The following is a 17,231-nucleotide window of genomic DNA, read 5'->3' as shown; positions in this document are numbered from 1 at the left end:
ATGAGGAAGGCGATTGGTTAATGTTAGGGTGAGAATACCAGAGAAAGCCAATCAGAGGCAGGGTAGGGCGGGACATGGTTTCGCCCTCCTAGGAAATATAAATTAGCCTCCGTTTGTGTTTAGTCCGGACTGGTTTAAACCGAAAGAAAGCTGCCGGAGCTTCTGCTTCTGACCTGCGGGGAGAAACACAACCTTCACCCCGCACACAGTGAGAGTTTACATACACCCAGCTGCAGACATTCACTCCCAGTATGTCCACTTTCTGTGTGTTGAGGACTCGATGCTTCCTCCGGCAGGTCTTCCCCGGCCTGCCCGCCGCCATGCAGAGACACTACAGCCTGGATGTGTCCGCTCCGCTGTTGCGGACGCAGGGCTACGTAGACGGGCGCTGGGTCTCCGCAGCCTCGGTGTTCCCTGTGCTGGACCCGGCCACCGGGGAGGAGATAGCCCGGGTGTCAGACTGTGGCCCCGCTGAGGCCAAGCAGGCTGTGGACGCTGCGTACAAGGCGTTTCATTCCTGGAAGCAATACAGTGCTAAGGTACCGTAACCGTACTCCACTCGAAAAAACTATCAATTAAAAAATAAATGTTGTATATCCGTCAGAAAAGTACACAAACACAGTAATACATGGTATATTTTCAACTGATAGGAACCAGACTTCAATTCGGCTTACGCATAATATTATAAGTATTAAGGATACAAGCTTCACTTGTGTTTCTTATTGCCTGCTGTGAACGTGGAGCAGCTAAAAGCATTACTAAAACAGGCTATTTGTATGACTTAGCTTGCCGGATATGTCTAAGCAAAGAGAGTCTCCTAACGATTCAGAATACGTGATGGTTGCGTTCACAAAACATGAATAGGACATGAATGTGCAAGTATGCTTGACCACACTAAACTGCGGAATATTTGAACAGAGTTTGGCGTGAAGGCTCTGAACGACAGGTGTATTTCTGCAGACCAGTAACTGCGTGGAAGACTGAGAAAACTGAGGCTAACCCTGTTAAAGTGTCTTATGAGGGCATTGTTTAATTATCTGTAATTCAACATACTATCAGACATTTATAACCAGGTTAATTTTTAATAGTCGTATACAATTCAGTCTAACTGCAACAGGGTGGAAGAAGTATTCAAAACCTTTCCTTAAGTAAAAATAAAGTATTCACAAAATATACCAAAAGAGGAAGCAAAAGTATCATACAGTGTATATTGTTTTATAAAAAGTGATGCATTATGTGTAAGTGTAAGTTTAGAGCTAGTCCTAATTAATAATGAACACAATGTATTAGTATAATCTGAATCTAACCCTACAGGTATCAAATAAGTGGAGTTAAAGTATAGAGGAGCATAACAGGGAAATACTCAAAATACAAGTACTTTACAATTGTACATAAGCACAGTATTGTAATGTACCTCCCCCCAAACACAGCAGTGATACCAAATGTAAATGGACCAGGGCTGTTGTCAAGTCCACCTTTTGTCGAGTCCAAGACAAGTCCAAGACCAAGACTAGTCGAGACCGTGGAATATGATGCAGCCAGGTGTGTACCAGGCGACCAATCACGATGCCCGTTCTAGATGGATTCTGAACTAAACTAATACCTGTTTTCTGATCAAGCGCGCTTCATCAATGGATTTATTTTGAAGGAGGAAGTTACTTTAGAACAAAAGCATGTAGTGCTGGACTCGGTCGAGACCAACTAGAATATTTGACGAGTCCGAGACAAGTCCGAGTCCAAATACCAACGAGTCCGAGACTACAGAAAAGCGTCTCGAGTCTGGACTCAAGTCCAGTACTACAGCCCTGAAATGGACTATATTTATATTGCGCTTTCCTGGCGCAGCATCAGGAGCAATTCGGCGTCAAGGACACTTTGACATGGGACTGCAGGGCCAGGGATCAAACCACCGACCTTCCGATTGGTCCACTTGAGCCACAGACGCTCCTAGCAGCTCTAAACAATGCTGCAAAGTAAACCGCTTGTTTCTGCCGGTGGAGACGGTGCAACCATGAACTGAACATTACAGACTGATCTCATGAAGTGGCGTATGTATGACACGCCAATTCGTACGCCGTTATTGGCGTGTTATCAAGACGCATACTCGTTTTTTTTAGCGTGTTTATCAACGCCGTTTGGCCTCCGTTGACTTACATTACCTTGCAATTGCGTGTGAATTGACGCCGTAGCAAGTAGTGCGAAAGGGCGAAAATCAGCGTAGGGAGGTCGGTCGGGGGGGAGGATGGGTCAAACACAGGACTTTCACCCAGGAGACCGGGGATCGGGTCCCGCGTGTGACTTTGTGTCCCGCGTGTGATGTTTCCTTTCCACGTTTGTTGTTTTCCTAAACCCAACCCCGTTCTTCTTTTCCTAAACCCAACCCGCGTGGCGTGTCACGTTCCCTAAACCCAACCCCGTTCTTCTTTTCCTAAACCCAACCCGCGTGGCGTGTCACGTTTCCTAAACCCAACCCCGTTCTTCTTTTCCTAAACCCAACCCGCGTGGCGTGTCACGCTTCCTAAACCCAACCCCGCTTCTTCTTTTCCTAAACCCAACCCGCGTGGCGTGTCACGTTCCCTAAAGCCAACCCCGTTCTTCTTTTCCTAAACCCAACCCGTGGCGTGTCACGTTCCTAAGCCCGTTCTTCTTTTCCTAAACCCAACCCGCGTGGCGTGTCACGTTCCTAAACCCAACCCCGTTCTTCTTTTCCTAAACCCAACCCGCGTGGCGTGTCACGTTTCCTAAACCCAACCCCGTTCTTCTTTTCCTAAACCCAAACCGCGTGGCGTGTCACGTTTCCTAAACCCAACCCCGTTCTTCTTTTCCTAAAGCCCAACCCGCGTGGCGTGTCACGTTCCCTAAACCCCAACCCCGTTCTTCTTTTCCTAAACCCAAACCGCGTGGCGTGTCACGTTCCCTAAACCCAACCCCGTTCTTCTTTTCCTAAACCCAACCCGCGTGGCGTGTCACGTTTCCTAAACCCAACCCCGTTCTTCTTTTCCTAAACCCAACCCGCGTGGCGTGTCACGTTTCCTAAACCCAACCCCGTTCTTCTTTTCCTAAACCCAACCCGCGTGGCGTGTCCGTTCCCTAAACCCAACCCCGTTCTTCTTTTCCTAAACCCAACCCGCGTGGCTACGCTTCCTAAACCCAACCCCCGTTCTTCTTTTCCTAAACCCAACCCGCGTGGCGGTCACGTTCCCTAAACCCAACCCCGTTCTTCTTTTCCTAAACCCAACCCGCGTGGCGTGTCACGTTCCCTAAACCCAACCCGCGTGGCGTGTCACGTTTCCTAAACCCAACCCCGTTCTTCTTTTCCTAAACCCAACCCGCGTGGCGTGTCACGTTTCCTAAACCCAACCCCGTTCTTCTTTTCCTAAACCCAACCCGCGTGGCGTGTCACGTTCCCTAAACCCAACCCGCGTGGCGTGTCACGTTTCCTAAACCCAACCCCGTTCTTCTTTTCCTAATCCCGACCGCAGCCTCGCGATAACACGCCACGTGGCTTTAGAAAGTGGCGTGTATGTTTACGCTGTGACGTTGCAGACTGCCGTCCGCTGTATACGGCGTGGACCTACACGCGGATAGCTCAAAATGCGTCCAGATAACACGCCACTTGGCTTCAGGAAAGTGGCGTGTATGTTTACGCAAAGTCATGATGTCACGTTGAACATAAAATTAAGTCTCTGCTCTAACTTCACCCGCTGACCCGCCAGTCAGTGATTACATTTGTAGAAATATTATATATAAATATATAAAATGTGTGTATGTGCTCGTTGCAAAAGAGCTGTGTTACTCACTGAGGAAGTGGTTAAAAGTACTCCTTTCACATTACACACAGTTATTAAACATCATCACAGTCTCACAGGTTTATTGTTCCTTCAGAGCACAAAGTCCAACGTTTGTTTTGTTGGTGAATTTTTTAGCTTAAGTCTTATTTTGGGGGGGGGGATTGTGGATTTCTTTTGCACCCAGGTCCAAGGGAGTTTCCTTTTTCGGATAATAAACTCAAACTTTCAGTCCCTAAAGGACCTTTTCAGTTTTCCAGCTCACTTTGTAACATGTTCCACTCTGTGAAATATTAATCTGAATTAGTTTCAGCGAGCAAAAACCAGATCTAACTAACCTCACAGGCTGCCGGTTCTTTAATTCATTAACACTGAATACGAAAAAAACCCCCCAAAACAAATATCCAAACATTGAGTCTCCCCTCCTGATGCAATCTGATTGGTTGTCCTGCAGGAGCGGAGCGTCCTGTTGAGGAAATGGTTCGACCTGCTGATGCTGCACAAAGAAGACCTGGCCAAACTGATCACGTTCGAATGTGTGAGTATCATCTGGCTCAAGGGGCACGTCACCCAAATTACAAAACAAACATCACCATCTTACACACTGCATTCAAAGTCCACTTTTGTGGCTCAGTCATTAGGGAGTTGGGTTGGGAACCGGAGGGTCGCTGGTTCAAGTCCCCCACACGGAGGGGGGACTTTCCATGGGCAGCCCCCTCACTCTGACATCTCTCCATTAGTGCATGTATAGGTACTGAGCATGTGTGTGTAATTCAGGCCTTTGTGTAATAACAGAGTGGTCACAGAAGGCTTGTATCATGTGGACGCGCCGACAGTTTTGTTGTCATTACTTAGAATTCCTAATGGGGGGCGACAGAAACTACGCACTGTAGCTTTAAGAAAAAGGTCTATCTCTGTAGGGATCCTTTCCATAATGATGTCAGACACGTATATATCTGCTACTTGTATATAAGAACTGAGTATGCTTTCTATGGTTTGCATTGTGAAGACTTGTGTCCCGGGTCCATGATTTTGTGAATGTACTCAGCAGCAGCTTTTAGTATTTTTGACCTGCAGACTTTTGTTTATGTTCTGTGTACATAAATAAATTGTGAAACTGTGTGTTGCAGGGAAAGCCCATGCAGGAGTCTCTCGGGGAGATTGCGTACTCCGCCTCCTTCCTGGAGTGGTTTTCGGAGGAGGCTCGGCGAGTGTACGGTGACGTCGTCCCGTCACCCGCCAAAGACCGAAAGATCCTCCTCCTCAAACAGCCTGTGGGCGTCTCCTCCATCATCACACCGGTGAGCAGCCAATGAGAAGCTCTTCAGGCGACCCCGACGTAGCTCGGTGGAGGAAGTAGCTCCGCAGCTATCGGATGGATTGTTTTTCTGAAAGGATTTCGGTGTGTTAAAGTTTGACTTTTCATTTAAAAAGCCGCTTGGATCAGATGGAAAATGCATCGTCACAAAGCTGAAAACAGGGCCGTTTTTCTGACACCACGAGAACTTTTCAAACGTTTTTAGAGAAACGTGGTCCTCACAGGACAGAGACACGACAAACATATGATGATCTTGCAATATTTAGCAATTCATTACCTTTTTTCCCAACTTCAAATTATGTCCCCAAAGGAAAACGTTGTCAACATCTGTTTTATCTAAAAGATACATTCCTTTGTTTGTTTTCTCACTTACATTGTATTGCTATTGTGCGTGATGTTCTTATTGTGTAATTTCTTTCCTTCTTTTTGAAAAACCACCACGAAACACCTAGTGGACCGAGAAAACAGTTGATTTGATTAGTCTAGTACCAAAAAGTTAGATAAAAAGCTTAAATTCTCATGTGCAATTCTGTGTAATTTATATAATAAAAGACCGATACTCCATTTATCATACAGTATTGCCACAGAAATGAGCACAACATTTTACGTCTACAGCAGTAAAATGCAACAGACACATTACCGCAGCAGGAATATTAATCCAGAAAACGTTGTGTTGCTCCACAGTGGAACTTCCCCAGCGCGATGATCACCAGGAAGGCCGGCGCGGCTCTGGCTGCCGGCTGCACGGTGGTGGTGAAACCAGCCGAGGACACGCCGCTGTCGGCGCTCGCCCTGGCTGAGGTCCGCGCACCCAACAAGTCTCGCGCTTCTGATGCAACCCTCTGTGCCGTTTTCCGTGAATGACATAGTTTGTTGTCTGGTTCGTTCTGCAGCTGGCGGAGCAGGCGGGCATCCCCGCGGGCGTGTTTAACGTAGTCCCGTGCTCCCGAGAGAGGACTCCGTCAGTCGGGGAGGTTCTCTGCACCGACCCACTGGTGGCCAAAATCTCCTTCACTGGCTCCACCGCTACCGGCAAGGTGAGACCATAAACCAGGGCTTCTCAAAGTCTGGACCAAGGTCCACGTCTGGACCAAGGTCCACACCTGGACCAAACGGCAAGTCAATCCGGACCCATCCCATAAACCTCGTGTAATGAATACAATACCTTATGAAGTGTAAAGATTTTTATTTTTGAAATACATTTTCTATTGATCAATAAATTGTTAGTGCTGTTGACTCAGTAGTAGTAGTAGTAGTAGTAGTAGTAGTAGTAGTAGTAGACACTACCGGTCAAAAGTTTGGGGTCACTTAGAGATTTCCATTCCAGACAGAAAACCAGCTGAGATCAGTAGCATTGTTTTTTTAACCAGGGCAGCAGTTTTCAGATTACATTATGTGCTTACATAATTGCAAAAGGGTTCTCCAATGTTTTCTCAGTTAGCCTTTTAAAATGATATCAGATTAGTAAACAGAATGAGCCTTTGGAGCATTGGATGAATGGTTGCTGATAATGGACAATGTAGATATTGCATTAAAGATCAGCCACCCACTCAGATCAGCTGGTATTCTGTCTATAATGGAGTGGAATGGAAATTTCTAAGTGACCCCAAACTTTTGACGGGTAGTGTCTACACGGTAAAAAGGCAACAAAAACGTCCTCGTAGTTGATATTTATACTAAGCAGTAACACTTTTTGAATGTGCTCTCAGGTGCTGCTGAAACTGGCTGCTGACACTGTGAAGAAGGCGTCCATGGAGCTGGGAGGCCACGCCCCCTTCATCGTGTTCGACAGCGCCGACGTCGACAGGGCGGTGGCCGGGGCCATGGCGTCCAAGTTCAGGAACTCAGGACAGGTAACGGGAAGCTCACGCTGCTCTCTGTTAAAGGGTGACTAAAGTACTTTTCAAGCTGGAGCCTGTTAGCCCATCTTTTTGTGTCCTAAGTCAGTGTTTCTAAAACTCACGGACCGCCTCACTGCCAAAAATATTCTCAAAATCAATAGCGCGGTTACCGTACACTTTATTCCTCCGTATTTTCCTCAAACGTTACGTTAAGTTGGAAGCAGGTTCACGTTGCTGAAGGCTGACAAACACAGAAAAAAACAGCCCAATCAAATAACAATGTTTGAGTTTATTTGATATTAAATAAATGTAATAATTAAGTAAATAACAATATGCTCCTCACTGTTAGACTTTGGAGTCACTTACAGACGGTTTGAAAAACACTGTTTATTGGTAATTTCGTTTTTCTTTCAACCTGGACCCTATTTTCCTATGTTTTTGGTGTAAGTGACTGATGGGAACAACAATCTATGAAGTTGGTCCAGTATTAAGCGTGAACGCTGTAACCTGCAGCCACAGACGGGCTGCACTGTAACCCTATGGGGCAAATGTGCATTGTCAATTTGGTCCACTAAAAGTTTTTTTTGTGTGCCAATGACAGACTCAGATTATTATTCTAAGTGTCTGACAACATTATGGAAAGGCTCCCTACAGAGATGGACCTTTAAAACCTCTTTGAGACCTTTCTGTTTAACCAGAAACAGCTCTGAAGTCGCTAGCGCTAAACCCACCAGACTCCATTGAAAAAAAACAATAGTTTGATCGTGCATAGAGCAAAACATATTTTCACATGTAGATCGGTAAACTATGTGTTTATTTCAACCAAAACTAGAGTTGTGATGGTTGGAAAACTGGAAAGACGACCCAAAACGGCTTTTCATATTTTTATTTTATTTATGTCGACTTTGAATGAAGTGTGTTTTACGCTGCTTAAATTACTGATTATTTACATGGAGTCTGGTGGGTTTAGCAAACGCAATTTTTGCAGATGTTTTTGTTGAATTCTCTTACTCTTTAACAGAAGGCTAAACGAGCACTTTTGTAAAGGTAAATACAAGCTGGAGAATTGTCCTATTAACTCACATTGTAGCTTGTTTCTCTGCTGCCGACTGCAGCGATGCCGCTTAATACTGGACCAATGTCAAAGATTGTTGTTCTCATCAGTCACTTAGACACAAAAACAGGAAAATAGGGTCCAGGTTGAAAAATGTAGTTGCCCTTTAAAAACAGGATATTTTACCAAATGTTGTCCGCTGTCTGCGGACCAGTCTTTGTCTCAAGTGACTAATCTTCTTTCGTACAGACGTGCGTGTGTTCCAACCGGTTCCTGGTGCAGAGTGGCATTCACGACCACTTCCTGGAGAAGCTGGGCCGAGCGATGGACGCCGAGCTGCGCCTGGGTCACGGCGCGGAGCCCGGCACCACCCAGGGGCCGCTCATCAACACCCGAGCTGCAGAGAAGGTAAACGCTGCTTTATTTCACAGCAACGGGGCCAGGAGGTGTTGAGATATCTCGCTTCAGAGGAAGATGTTCGCTTCGGACCAAAAAAGTAGATATTATAAGACTTAGTATCTGAGTATGTGCCGATCTTTTAAGCAACAAGAAATGTGGGATCACTGACTCCGTTTACATGCACATAATAATCCGTTTTTTTGCCCTTATTCTGAAAAGACAGTAGTCCCCTAAATTGTTTACATGGCTTATGAAAGAGAATATTCCACTAATATTCCTGTTTACATGCAGCTGTGTAGAACAGGATTTTTTTTTCTTCTAGAAAAGGTCAGCTGATATCCAGAAACCTGTTGGTGTCCAAGTCTTTGATAACGTTAACTATAGCTGCGTTTCTCCGTCTTTTCTTTTGGGCCGAGCATCTCTACCGCAGCCCTGCAAACTGGATCACTTTGAGGTCCAGACGTGTAGTTTATTGACGTGCTCTTACTTAATTGAAAGAGTCCAAATATTTTCGACTGTATTATATCTATAGTTTGGTCAACATAAAGCCCTAAAAAGTCAGAAAAAAAGATCCTTATCCATCATAGATTCAGCAGATCGAGCAAAACGGATAGCATTTCTCAAAGCAGGCTACCACACAGCTGACTCACAGCGACTTGTTTCACAGCCTGAAGGGCCTTGAGTTTGACACATGGTGGTGTACAGTAACCAACGCACAGAGCTTGACCGTATGCCGTAAACAGGCGAGAGGCCATAAACTGTCACAAACTGTCAGTAAAAACCCCGATTGAGACGCAGAAAATGGTAAAACAAAATGTCCATCCCAGTTTTTCAAAATCCAAGGTGATGTCTTTAAATGTCTTGTTTTGGGGGCGACCCCTAGCTCACTCGGTAGAGCGTGCGCCCCATGCAGGCTGAGGCCTTGGCAGCCGCCGCGGGTTTGAATCCGACCCACGGCCCTATGCTGCATGTCGGCCCTCCTCTCTTTAAGCTATCCTGTCGATTAGGCCATTAAAAAGCCCAAAAAATAATCAAAAAAAAATAAATATTCAGTTTAACATGATATAAAACATGATATAAAACGTATTTGAGAGCCTGAAAACAGCATTTTCTGCAATTTTTGGCAATTAATCGATTATCAAAAGTTTTTTTTTGACTAATCGATGAGTGGAGTTATGGTTGCATCTCTCCAGCTCAGTGCGACTCTCTCCGTCCCCCAGGTGGTCCACCAGGTATCGGACGCGGTGTCAAGGGGAGCGAAGGTGCTGCGGGGCGGGAAGCGTCTGGACGGCTCCTTCATGGAGCCCACTCTGCTGGCTGGCGTCACCACGGACATGATCTGCACCCAGGAGGAAACCTTCGGCCCGCTGCTGCCCGTCATCAGGTGAGCACGCTCGCCCGTTTATTCATGTTTAAATCATTGCGTACAACATGTTTATACCAGTTTGACAATTGACCGTATTGAACTTGTTCTGCACAGATACACACACACACACACACACACACACACAAACTGGCTGCAGACAGCCGAGACGAATCACTACGAATAGAAATAGTTGCACGCACGTTGATGATCTTCAAACTCTGCATTAAAACAGCTCTTCTAAAAAAAAAGCTGTTCTGCATTAAAACCAACAAGCAAAGCTGCTGGTTGTGTTCAGGTTCTGAAGATGTTGACGCGGTCCACTTGGTCAGTTAGGACAGAAGACAAACAACTTCTCTCATTTAAGGTGGTTTATTAAAGCTGGAATAATAATAATAGAACTTATAAACAAGGATCTTTCCGGTTTGAGAATCCACAGTCAGCGGAATTGCTGTTTCTCTGTCTGTTCTTGCCCCAAAAAGAATGCAGTTCAAAAATCACAGTTCAACGTATGTCAAATGTGCAAGCTATTGCGATTGGTCAATACTAAGGCTGGAGGCAGTTGTGGATTTAGACTTTGGCGCCTCTTCGTTGGTGCACAGGCTGGTCCCAGCCTCTTGGCACACGATCCATCCGATGGTAGACGACAACACCCTGACAGAGAGATTTCCCGCTCTCCCTTCCCCTGGGTATTGTTCACCAGTTTACAAGGAGGAAGTCGGTTTACTAAAGGCGCTGACACACCAACCCGATAATCGGCCGTTGGACAGTCTGGCGAGGTCAGTGACTCGAGTCTGGTGGGTGTGTTCCGTGCCGTCGTCCGTCCAAGGAGCCGTCGGCTTTAATTTTGGCCGACCTGACTTGCTGGGTCGGAGGGCGGGCAGTCGGACTCAACCCAATCTGATTGGTGGAGCGCTAACCCGGAAATAACGAGCGGGATGAGTGACGAACGCCTCTCAACATCTGACGAAAATCTTCTAAACTGACCTTTGTCGATCTGAAATGAAGACAGATTCAGCAACTGCACGGCCTATTCCTCGCTTAAAATGTTTTCAGAAACACGTTTCAGTGAACTGTCTTTAATACGAGATCGTGTTTCGAACAAGCCGCCATTGCTATCGGCTGGAGAAGCCAGACCCACGTGACGCGTTGTCATTTCCGGATTTCTTTTTTTGTATCGCGTCTCGCCCACGCGCAGAACGTACGCTCAAGACGGCGTCGTTTCGTTGTATTCCGAGGCACTTTTTGGACCTCGGGGAGCCGAATGATCAGTCCGACTGCCTTTTCTGCCGACGGTCGGCAGTCAGGTTGGTGTGTCAGGGGCTTAAGAGGAAGTCAAACTGGTTCAAACCAGTCCCGACTGCCTCCCCACCCTCAAGTGTCAGTGCTCTGCGTGTGCATGTATTATTTTGCCAGGAACAGCCATTCTTTTAAGATGACTGTTAAATAGTATTAGTAAATATTCCTAACAATGTCTGTTAAATAACTTTTGTTTGTTTGTGATTTCCAGGTTTAACACGGAGGAAGAGGCTCTGGCGATCGCCAACGCATCTAATGTCGGGCTGGCAGGTCAGTGCGTCTTTCTGAGCTCCTGCAGGCAAAGAAAAGTCCTGGAAATGTTGACCTGAACCGTGTGTTAGAAGATGGAATATAAACGTTGTGGAAGTCAACTTATTGTATCTGTTTGCCGATAGATTCAGCTGCATCTTGAAATAAAATGAAGTTAGTAAAGGAACTGAGGAAACTCTGAGCCTCCTGATTCAAGTGAACGGTTAAGGCCATAGCCGAGCTGGCGCGCGCCAATGTGACGTCAAAACTACGTAGATCCCGCTGGCGTGCCAGGATTTTGAGTGTGCGACCAGAAGGCGCGCACCACTCTATTTTTTTTTTTTATAGCGGCACGCGACAAAGCGGAAACAGGAAGCCTGAACGAGTTCCAGGGTAACCGGATGCCAGGACTCTCAGAGTGATTGCAAGTCTCTCTTGTTAACTTACTGGTTAAGATGAGTTCTTTTATGGTGAATGAAAGGCTTGATCTGACGAAGTAGCTCATCCAATCAAATGGAAGCATAGACGTCAATGCTGCTGCTGCCAGTTCTGCCGTTGTTTACCTTTTTCTCCTTCTTCTAGTCCGTAGAAATAGCAAAGTCGGTAGCCTTTCCTCATTAGCGCCACCTCTGGTCAGGAGAAGACTGACACTAGTGTCGCGACCGCCACGCGCGAGTATAAACAGTTACAGCGCTCCCATGACATCACACTGGCGCTCGACAGGTCGGCTGCGGCGAGTATACCACACGTTTAACATTTTGAGCCTTAGAAGTTAAACCGGTTTGCTGACATATATATAAGGATGTGATTCCTTAAAAACGGCCGATCCGTGGGCTTCTGCATTGGGTTTTAATTAACCCTTGTGTTGTCTTTCCGTCAACTATGAAAAAAACACTTTTGTCTAATATGTTTTTTCAACGTTTTGGTCACTTTTTGTCGACCATTTTTATCGCAGTTTCTGACGTTTTTGTCACTTTTTCAATGTTTTGGGCACTTTTTGACGATTTGTTGGCGCTTTTTCCGAAGTTTTTGACGTTTTCTTCCGGCGTTTTAGACTTTTTTTTTCATTGTGTGTTGCTTTTCCCAACATTTTCTCGTTTATACATTTTTGGCGCTTATTTCGACGTCCCATTTATTCTGAAGTAAAAAAAAAACAAACGGTTCAGATTTGACCCAAGGACGAAACAAGGCTTAAACCTTGCTATGATCTTATTTTGTCTGTCCTCAGGTTACTTCTACTCGCAGGATGTGAGTCAGATCTGGCGGGTGGCGGAGGCGTTGGAGGTGGGGCTGGTCGGAGTCAACGAGGGCCTGCTGTCCACCCCCGAGGCCACGTTCGGGGGGGTCAAACAGTCCGGTTTGGGCCGCGAAGGCTCCAAGTACGGCATCGACGAGTACCTGGAGGTCAAGTACATGTGCTTCGGAGGCCTCAAACCCTGAAACATAACGGAGCGGTGCCGCAGGTCCAGACTGTGGTACTACACACTTGTTTAACTGCAGTAATCATACCAAACTGTAGATCTCCGGTTTGAATTGATTTAATTTAATTTTCAAAAAGTTTCTTTATCAGAAATGTGGGTTTCTTTCCACCAGATTTTCAAAAGAAAGTAACGTGGATGGTTCCATACGACGCTCTTCACAAGTAAAGTAACTGATCAGTTCACTACTTTCATTGAATTTGGGTGTTTTATTCAGTTTTATTAATTAATGTCGGAAAAAACTTCTTAAACGTGGGGGGAAAAAAACACAAAAACGTCAACAAAAGTGACAAAAAAAACATCGGCAGTAGTGTCAAATAAACTCAGATAAAATGACCAAAATGTTGAAAAACAAGAAGGTGCATGGTCGACGGGAATTCAGACAACACAAAGGTTAAAGTAAGCTGACAAATCTGATTTTGGAAATGTTGGAAACTAGTCGAGCAACCTTTCAGAAATCATAAAATATTTGTCGCTGTCGGGTCAGAAAAAGTGAAACGGGCTCCGGGTCGTTATTTCTCCTCTGTTGCCTATTCATAAGAAACTGTTCATACAGAGAATAAAAACATCTTTCAGGCAATAATTATCTTTTAATCAGTATGTTGATGATATGATATTCTAAATACAAGGATCTAAGGGTAATTAACTCTATTCAGTTATTTGCTTCATTCATCACCGGCCAAAATGGCTCGTAACTTTACAAAGTTAATTTTTACTATTACATTTCTTTTGTTTTCCGAGCAACAACGTGTTAGTTCTCAATGTGAGATGTTATTTTGTTCTCTGCAGACTGAATACATTCGGTTGTTGGTCGGACAAAAACAAGGCATTTGAAGACGTTCTCGTAACGTTAATCGATAATGATAGCCTATGCTATCGTTAGTTGTGGCCCTAACATCTTGTGTGTTTATTTTTGGTAGATATCAGTGTTATGTTTGATGGACCATAAGGGTAAAAGCAGACGCAGGGTCCTATCCAAGGGGGTAAGCTTCTCCTCGGACCGCGAACCTCCTATGGCGCCATTTTGATGCTAACAAGCCAACACCTCCCGTTAGCATCCCATTGACTGCCATTCATTTTGGCGCCACTTTGACAGCGAATAACTTTACATCTGAAGCATTTAAAGACTTTATTTGTCCGTTGTTTATTTCTAAAGAAACACGACAATGTATAAAAGGCTCCATTACCTTGTAGCTCACGTTACGGCTCCGTAGCAGACGTTTTTGTAAAAATAGGCTAACGGTTGTGTCATAACCACGAGACTTACTGTCTCATAGTAGAGGAGTTACCGTATAGTACAGGAGAAGCTCTCAGGCAGTTTGGACTTCCATTAGCTGTTTAAGTGTAATTACTAATGTTAACTATCATTTTAGTGATCAATAATGAGCCTGTGTCTATGTTATCTCCTTACATATACCTACGCTCTCCGTCTCTGCTAGATTGGGAATGATTGAGATTTCTCTTGGCACAGCTACCAGAAGACTTCCAACTTTCAGACAGGTTGCTCACGTCACATCTACGTCTTCAAGCTCAGTTGGAGGCTGCTCAGTAACGCTCAGCCATCACCGGAAAAGTGACTTCTAATATCCTTCACTGGTCTCCGTCCAGAGCAACGGGATCTGCTGGTCCATTCTTATATACTGTCTATGGTCCTGTCTTGCACCCGGTGCAGCGCAAAGCCCGACGCAAGTGTCTTTGCTAGTTTAAGACCGACGCAGTTGTCAATTTCCCGTCCATGTGGATTTGGACACGCCCTAAACGCACCTGCACCAGGCGCTTCACGCCGTGCGTTTAGATCGTTACAATAGGTCCCGCAAACTTATTTGCTTCATTCATCACCGGCCAAATTGGCTAGTAACTTTAAAATGTTACCCGCCAAAGTTCATTTTTACCCTCATTTGGCGGGTTGGCGTGTGTCAATATAAAGCCCTCGATATAATGTACCAGATAACTTTCCACTGTTCAGATGTTTCCTATAGAAACACAAAACAAGCAACACAAAGGTCAGCTTAATGCTTTATTGTTCACATTTACAAACATTTCTTTGTTAATTTTTACTAGAGAGAAGATTTTTAACATGATGACTAACTCATGAGTCACACGGAGTTATAAAGTTCCCCAAATCCAATAAAGACCAGGACAGACAATGCTAATGTTAGCATGAACTCTGAAAAAAGCGTCATCCGTGTTTCAGTCCTGAACGACGCTTTTTCATGCCACAAAATAATGCAGTATGCTAATAAATATCCCTTCTGAAAAACAGAAAAAAGAAGCTGCAAAGCCGCTGCCAGACACTTGATTACGGAAGAAAAGGGGGATTAACTGTGATGAAATAAATAATGCACAAAACCTTTTTGCTAGATTTTTGTAAAATCGTTGTATTGAACATCCCAATGTTGACGTCCTGTAGAAGCCTGTTTATGTAAAAATCTGTATTTTTTATGATTAAAATACTTGTATATGCTTTCAAAGTGGTTCTATAAATAATTCCAAGCATCAGAATTTGGGCATTTATACAAAAATGTGTCAGCGTATTTGTCTTGTGTTTGGAACATTAGCAAGTTTCTGAAGTCCTTGAACACATTTCATTAATATCTGTAAAGCCCAGTTCAGACCAAAGATTGTTGAAACTTGCAGCTACTCGCAACGCTCCAGTCTGCAGCGTTCTGAAAGCTGCAACTTTATTGAGACAAGACGGTGTATCATCTGCATAGCAACGATTCGGTACTTCTGTTCTATCTATCCATCCAGCTTTTTGGTAAGCTGGATATATCATTTGTATCGTCTTAAAATATGAATGAGGATAGTGATAGTGAGATGGAGACTGGCCGCTTCAGACTGCTGAAACCTTTCCAGCAACGATCCAAAATGATTTCATTTCGCTGAGAATCTATGGTCTGAACCGGGCTTTAAACATCTGTGTTGCTAAAACTTGTTAATAAATACATAAATGAATATAAAATGTTGAACATGCGGCGTGATGTGAATGTTAGGACGCCAGCTTTTTAACGTGTGCATGCACAAATCTTTTTTGGAAGCATATTTCTTTACGGAGATAAATACCATTAGAAGATGTAAGTAATTATTGTGGTACAGTAGTTTAATAAATACCTTGTTACTGTGTAGATTGATGTTGTTGGGCAGGTTTTGTTTTAAACCTGACAGATGTGAACCACAGGAAGTAAAATCATGGTTGCCAATGTTATAAGTGCCATAAAACTGACTTTTATTTCTTACAGTGTTCTAGTATGAAGTGAAAATTGTCTTAACTGTGATTATAATGTTGGCGTCATAGTTCTTGTAAAAAGAGGGGATACATTTTTGTATTTCTGACTATAGATATTAATGGAAAATTAAAGAGGAAATTGTAATATTACATGTTGTGATGATTCCTTTTTATGGCACGTAACTACAGGAGCATTGGTACTGAAGTTTTTACCCAAACATTTGAACGGTTGAAAGGTATTACTTTGTCTACATAACATGTTTTGGTGCTAACAATGTTTTTAGAAAAGCATTGAAGGACAAACGTGATCACCAGCCAACACGGCTACTAGGTTTACCCGCCAATCAGATTTGCCATTAGCCACGTTTGTTTTTTCCTAGTCTCTCATTGCCAGACCGTCCTCCACATCGCTGCGGAGGAGGGTCTGGCTAGTCCACACAGCATTCCTGGATGGGAGAAAAACCTGCTCTGGTTTATTGGCATTTCTTTAAACCAATCACAATCGTCTTGGGCGGGGCTAAGCTCCGGACGGAGCCACGGTGCCTCTGCTAAATAGTCTCAGGAAGGAACTTGTTTTGGTGGAACGTGGACGTTCAAAAGTAGTTTTAGTCGTGCAACAGAAACCTCAGATTGGACAGATAGTCTAGCTAGCTGTCTGGATTTACCCTGCAGAGATCTGAGGAGCAGTTAACCATAGTCCTCACAAATCCACCAGAGGTTAGAACGCCAACACAGAGACAGAGGAAGGAGACGGACATCTGGCCGAAAAAAGTGACATCCGGCAGGAATTTCCAGCGGCACCGGAGCAATCCCGGAAGTGGAACGTCGTGGATACAGACTAGTTTTTTTTCTTAAAGGTCCAATGTGTAGGAATTTCTCCCATCTAGCGTTGAGATCATACATCACAATCAACTCTCTCGCGCCACGCAGTTCAAAGTACGTATTACAGCTACGGTAGCCTTCACGCTCCAAAAAGCCGGTCTCTTGCTCTTTTCAATATCCTTTTCTTTTTCTGGGCAAAGAAGGAGACTCCTGTTGCTGAAATTTGGATTTTGAATATGTGTGGTCCTCCATGTTTCCTTCTTCAAACTTGCTGGCGTCGGGAAGCTACGATACCCGTTAGCAGTATTAGCAGCACCAGTGAGCGAAAACGTGAAAGGTGGAGCAGTATGTCCTGTATGTCCCTTACCAGCTAACGTATTTCTAGATGGAGCAT

The 17,231-nt window shown here is 44.6% G+C and overlaps 1 protein-coding gene across 7 annotated transcripts; it reads left to right on the top strand.

Moving 5' to 3' along the window:
* The first annotated feature begins 35 nt into the window (after positions 1-35).
* aldh5a1 (aldehyde dehydrogenase 5 family, member A1 (succinate-semialdehyde dehydrogenase)) lies at positions 36-16,165 on the top strand. Of its 7 annotated transcripts, none has more exons than XR_013502079.1 (12): positions 36-539; positions 4,243-4,326; positions 4,919-5,089; positions 5,791-5,907; positions 6,000-6,143; positions 6,816-6,959; positions 8,251-8,409; positions 9,621-9,784; positions 11,274-11,332; positions 12,540-12,786; positions 12,905-12,953; positions 14,261-16,165. XR_013502079.1 is itself a non-coding variant. In XM_078251993.1 (11 exons), exons 1-10 carry the CDS (start codon positions 252-254, stop codon positions 12,749-12,751), a joined length of 1,542 nt encoding a protein of 513 aa, XP_078108119.1. In that variant the 5' UTR covers positions 36-251; the 3' UTR covers positions 12,752-12,786; positions 12,905-16,165. The 7 variants fall into 7 exon arrangements, 3 of the variants coding, with proteins under 3 accessions (XP_078108119.1, XP_078108118.1, XP_078108120.1); XR_013502078.1 differs by having other exon boundaries at positions 14,229-16,165; XM_078251993.1 differs by having other exon boundaries at positions 12,905-16,165.
* Positions 16,166-17,231: the final 1,066 nt, after the last annotated feature.

Source organism: Sander vitreus, chromosome 6 (assembly GCF_031162955.1).
Source record: "Sander vitreus isolate 19-12246 chromosome 6, sanVit1, whole genome shotgun sequence".
Lineage (NCBI taxonomy): Eukaryota > Metazoa > Chordata > Actinopteri > Perciformes > Percidae > Sander > Sander vitreus.
The sequence above is the reverse complement of the archived record's forward strand: the minus strand, read 5'-3'. Positions and strand labels throughout refer to the sequence as shown.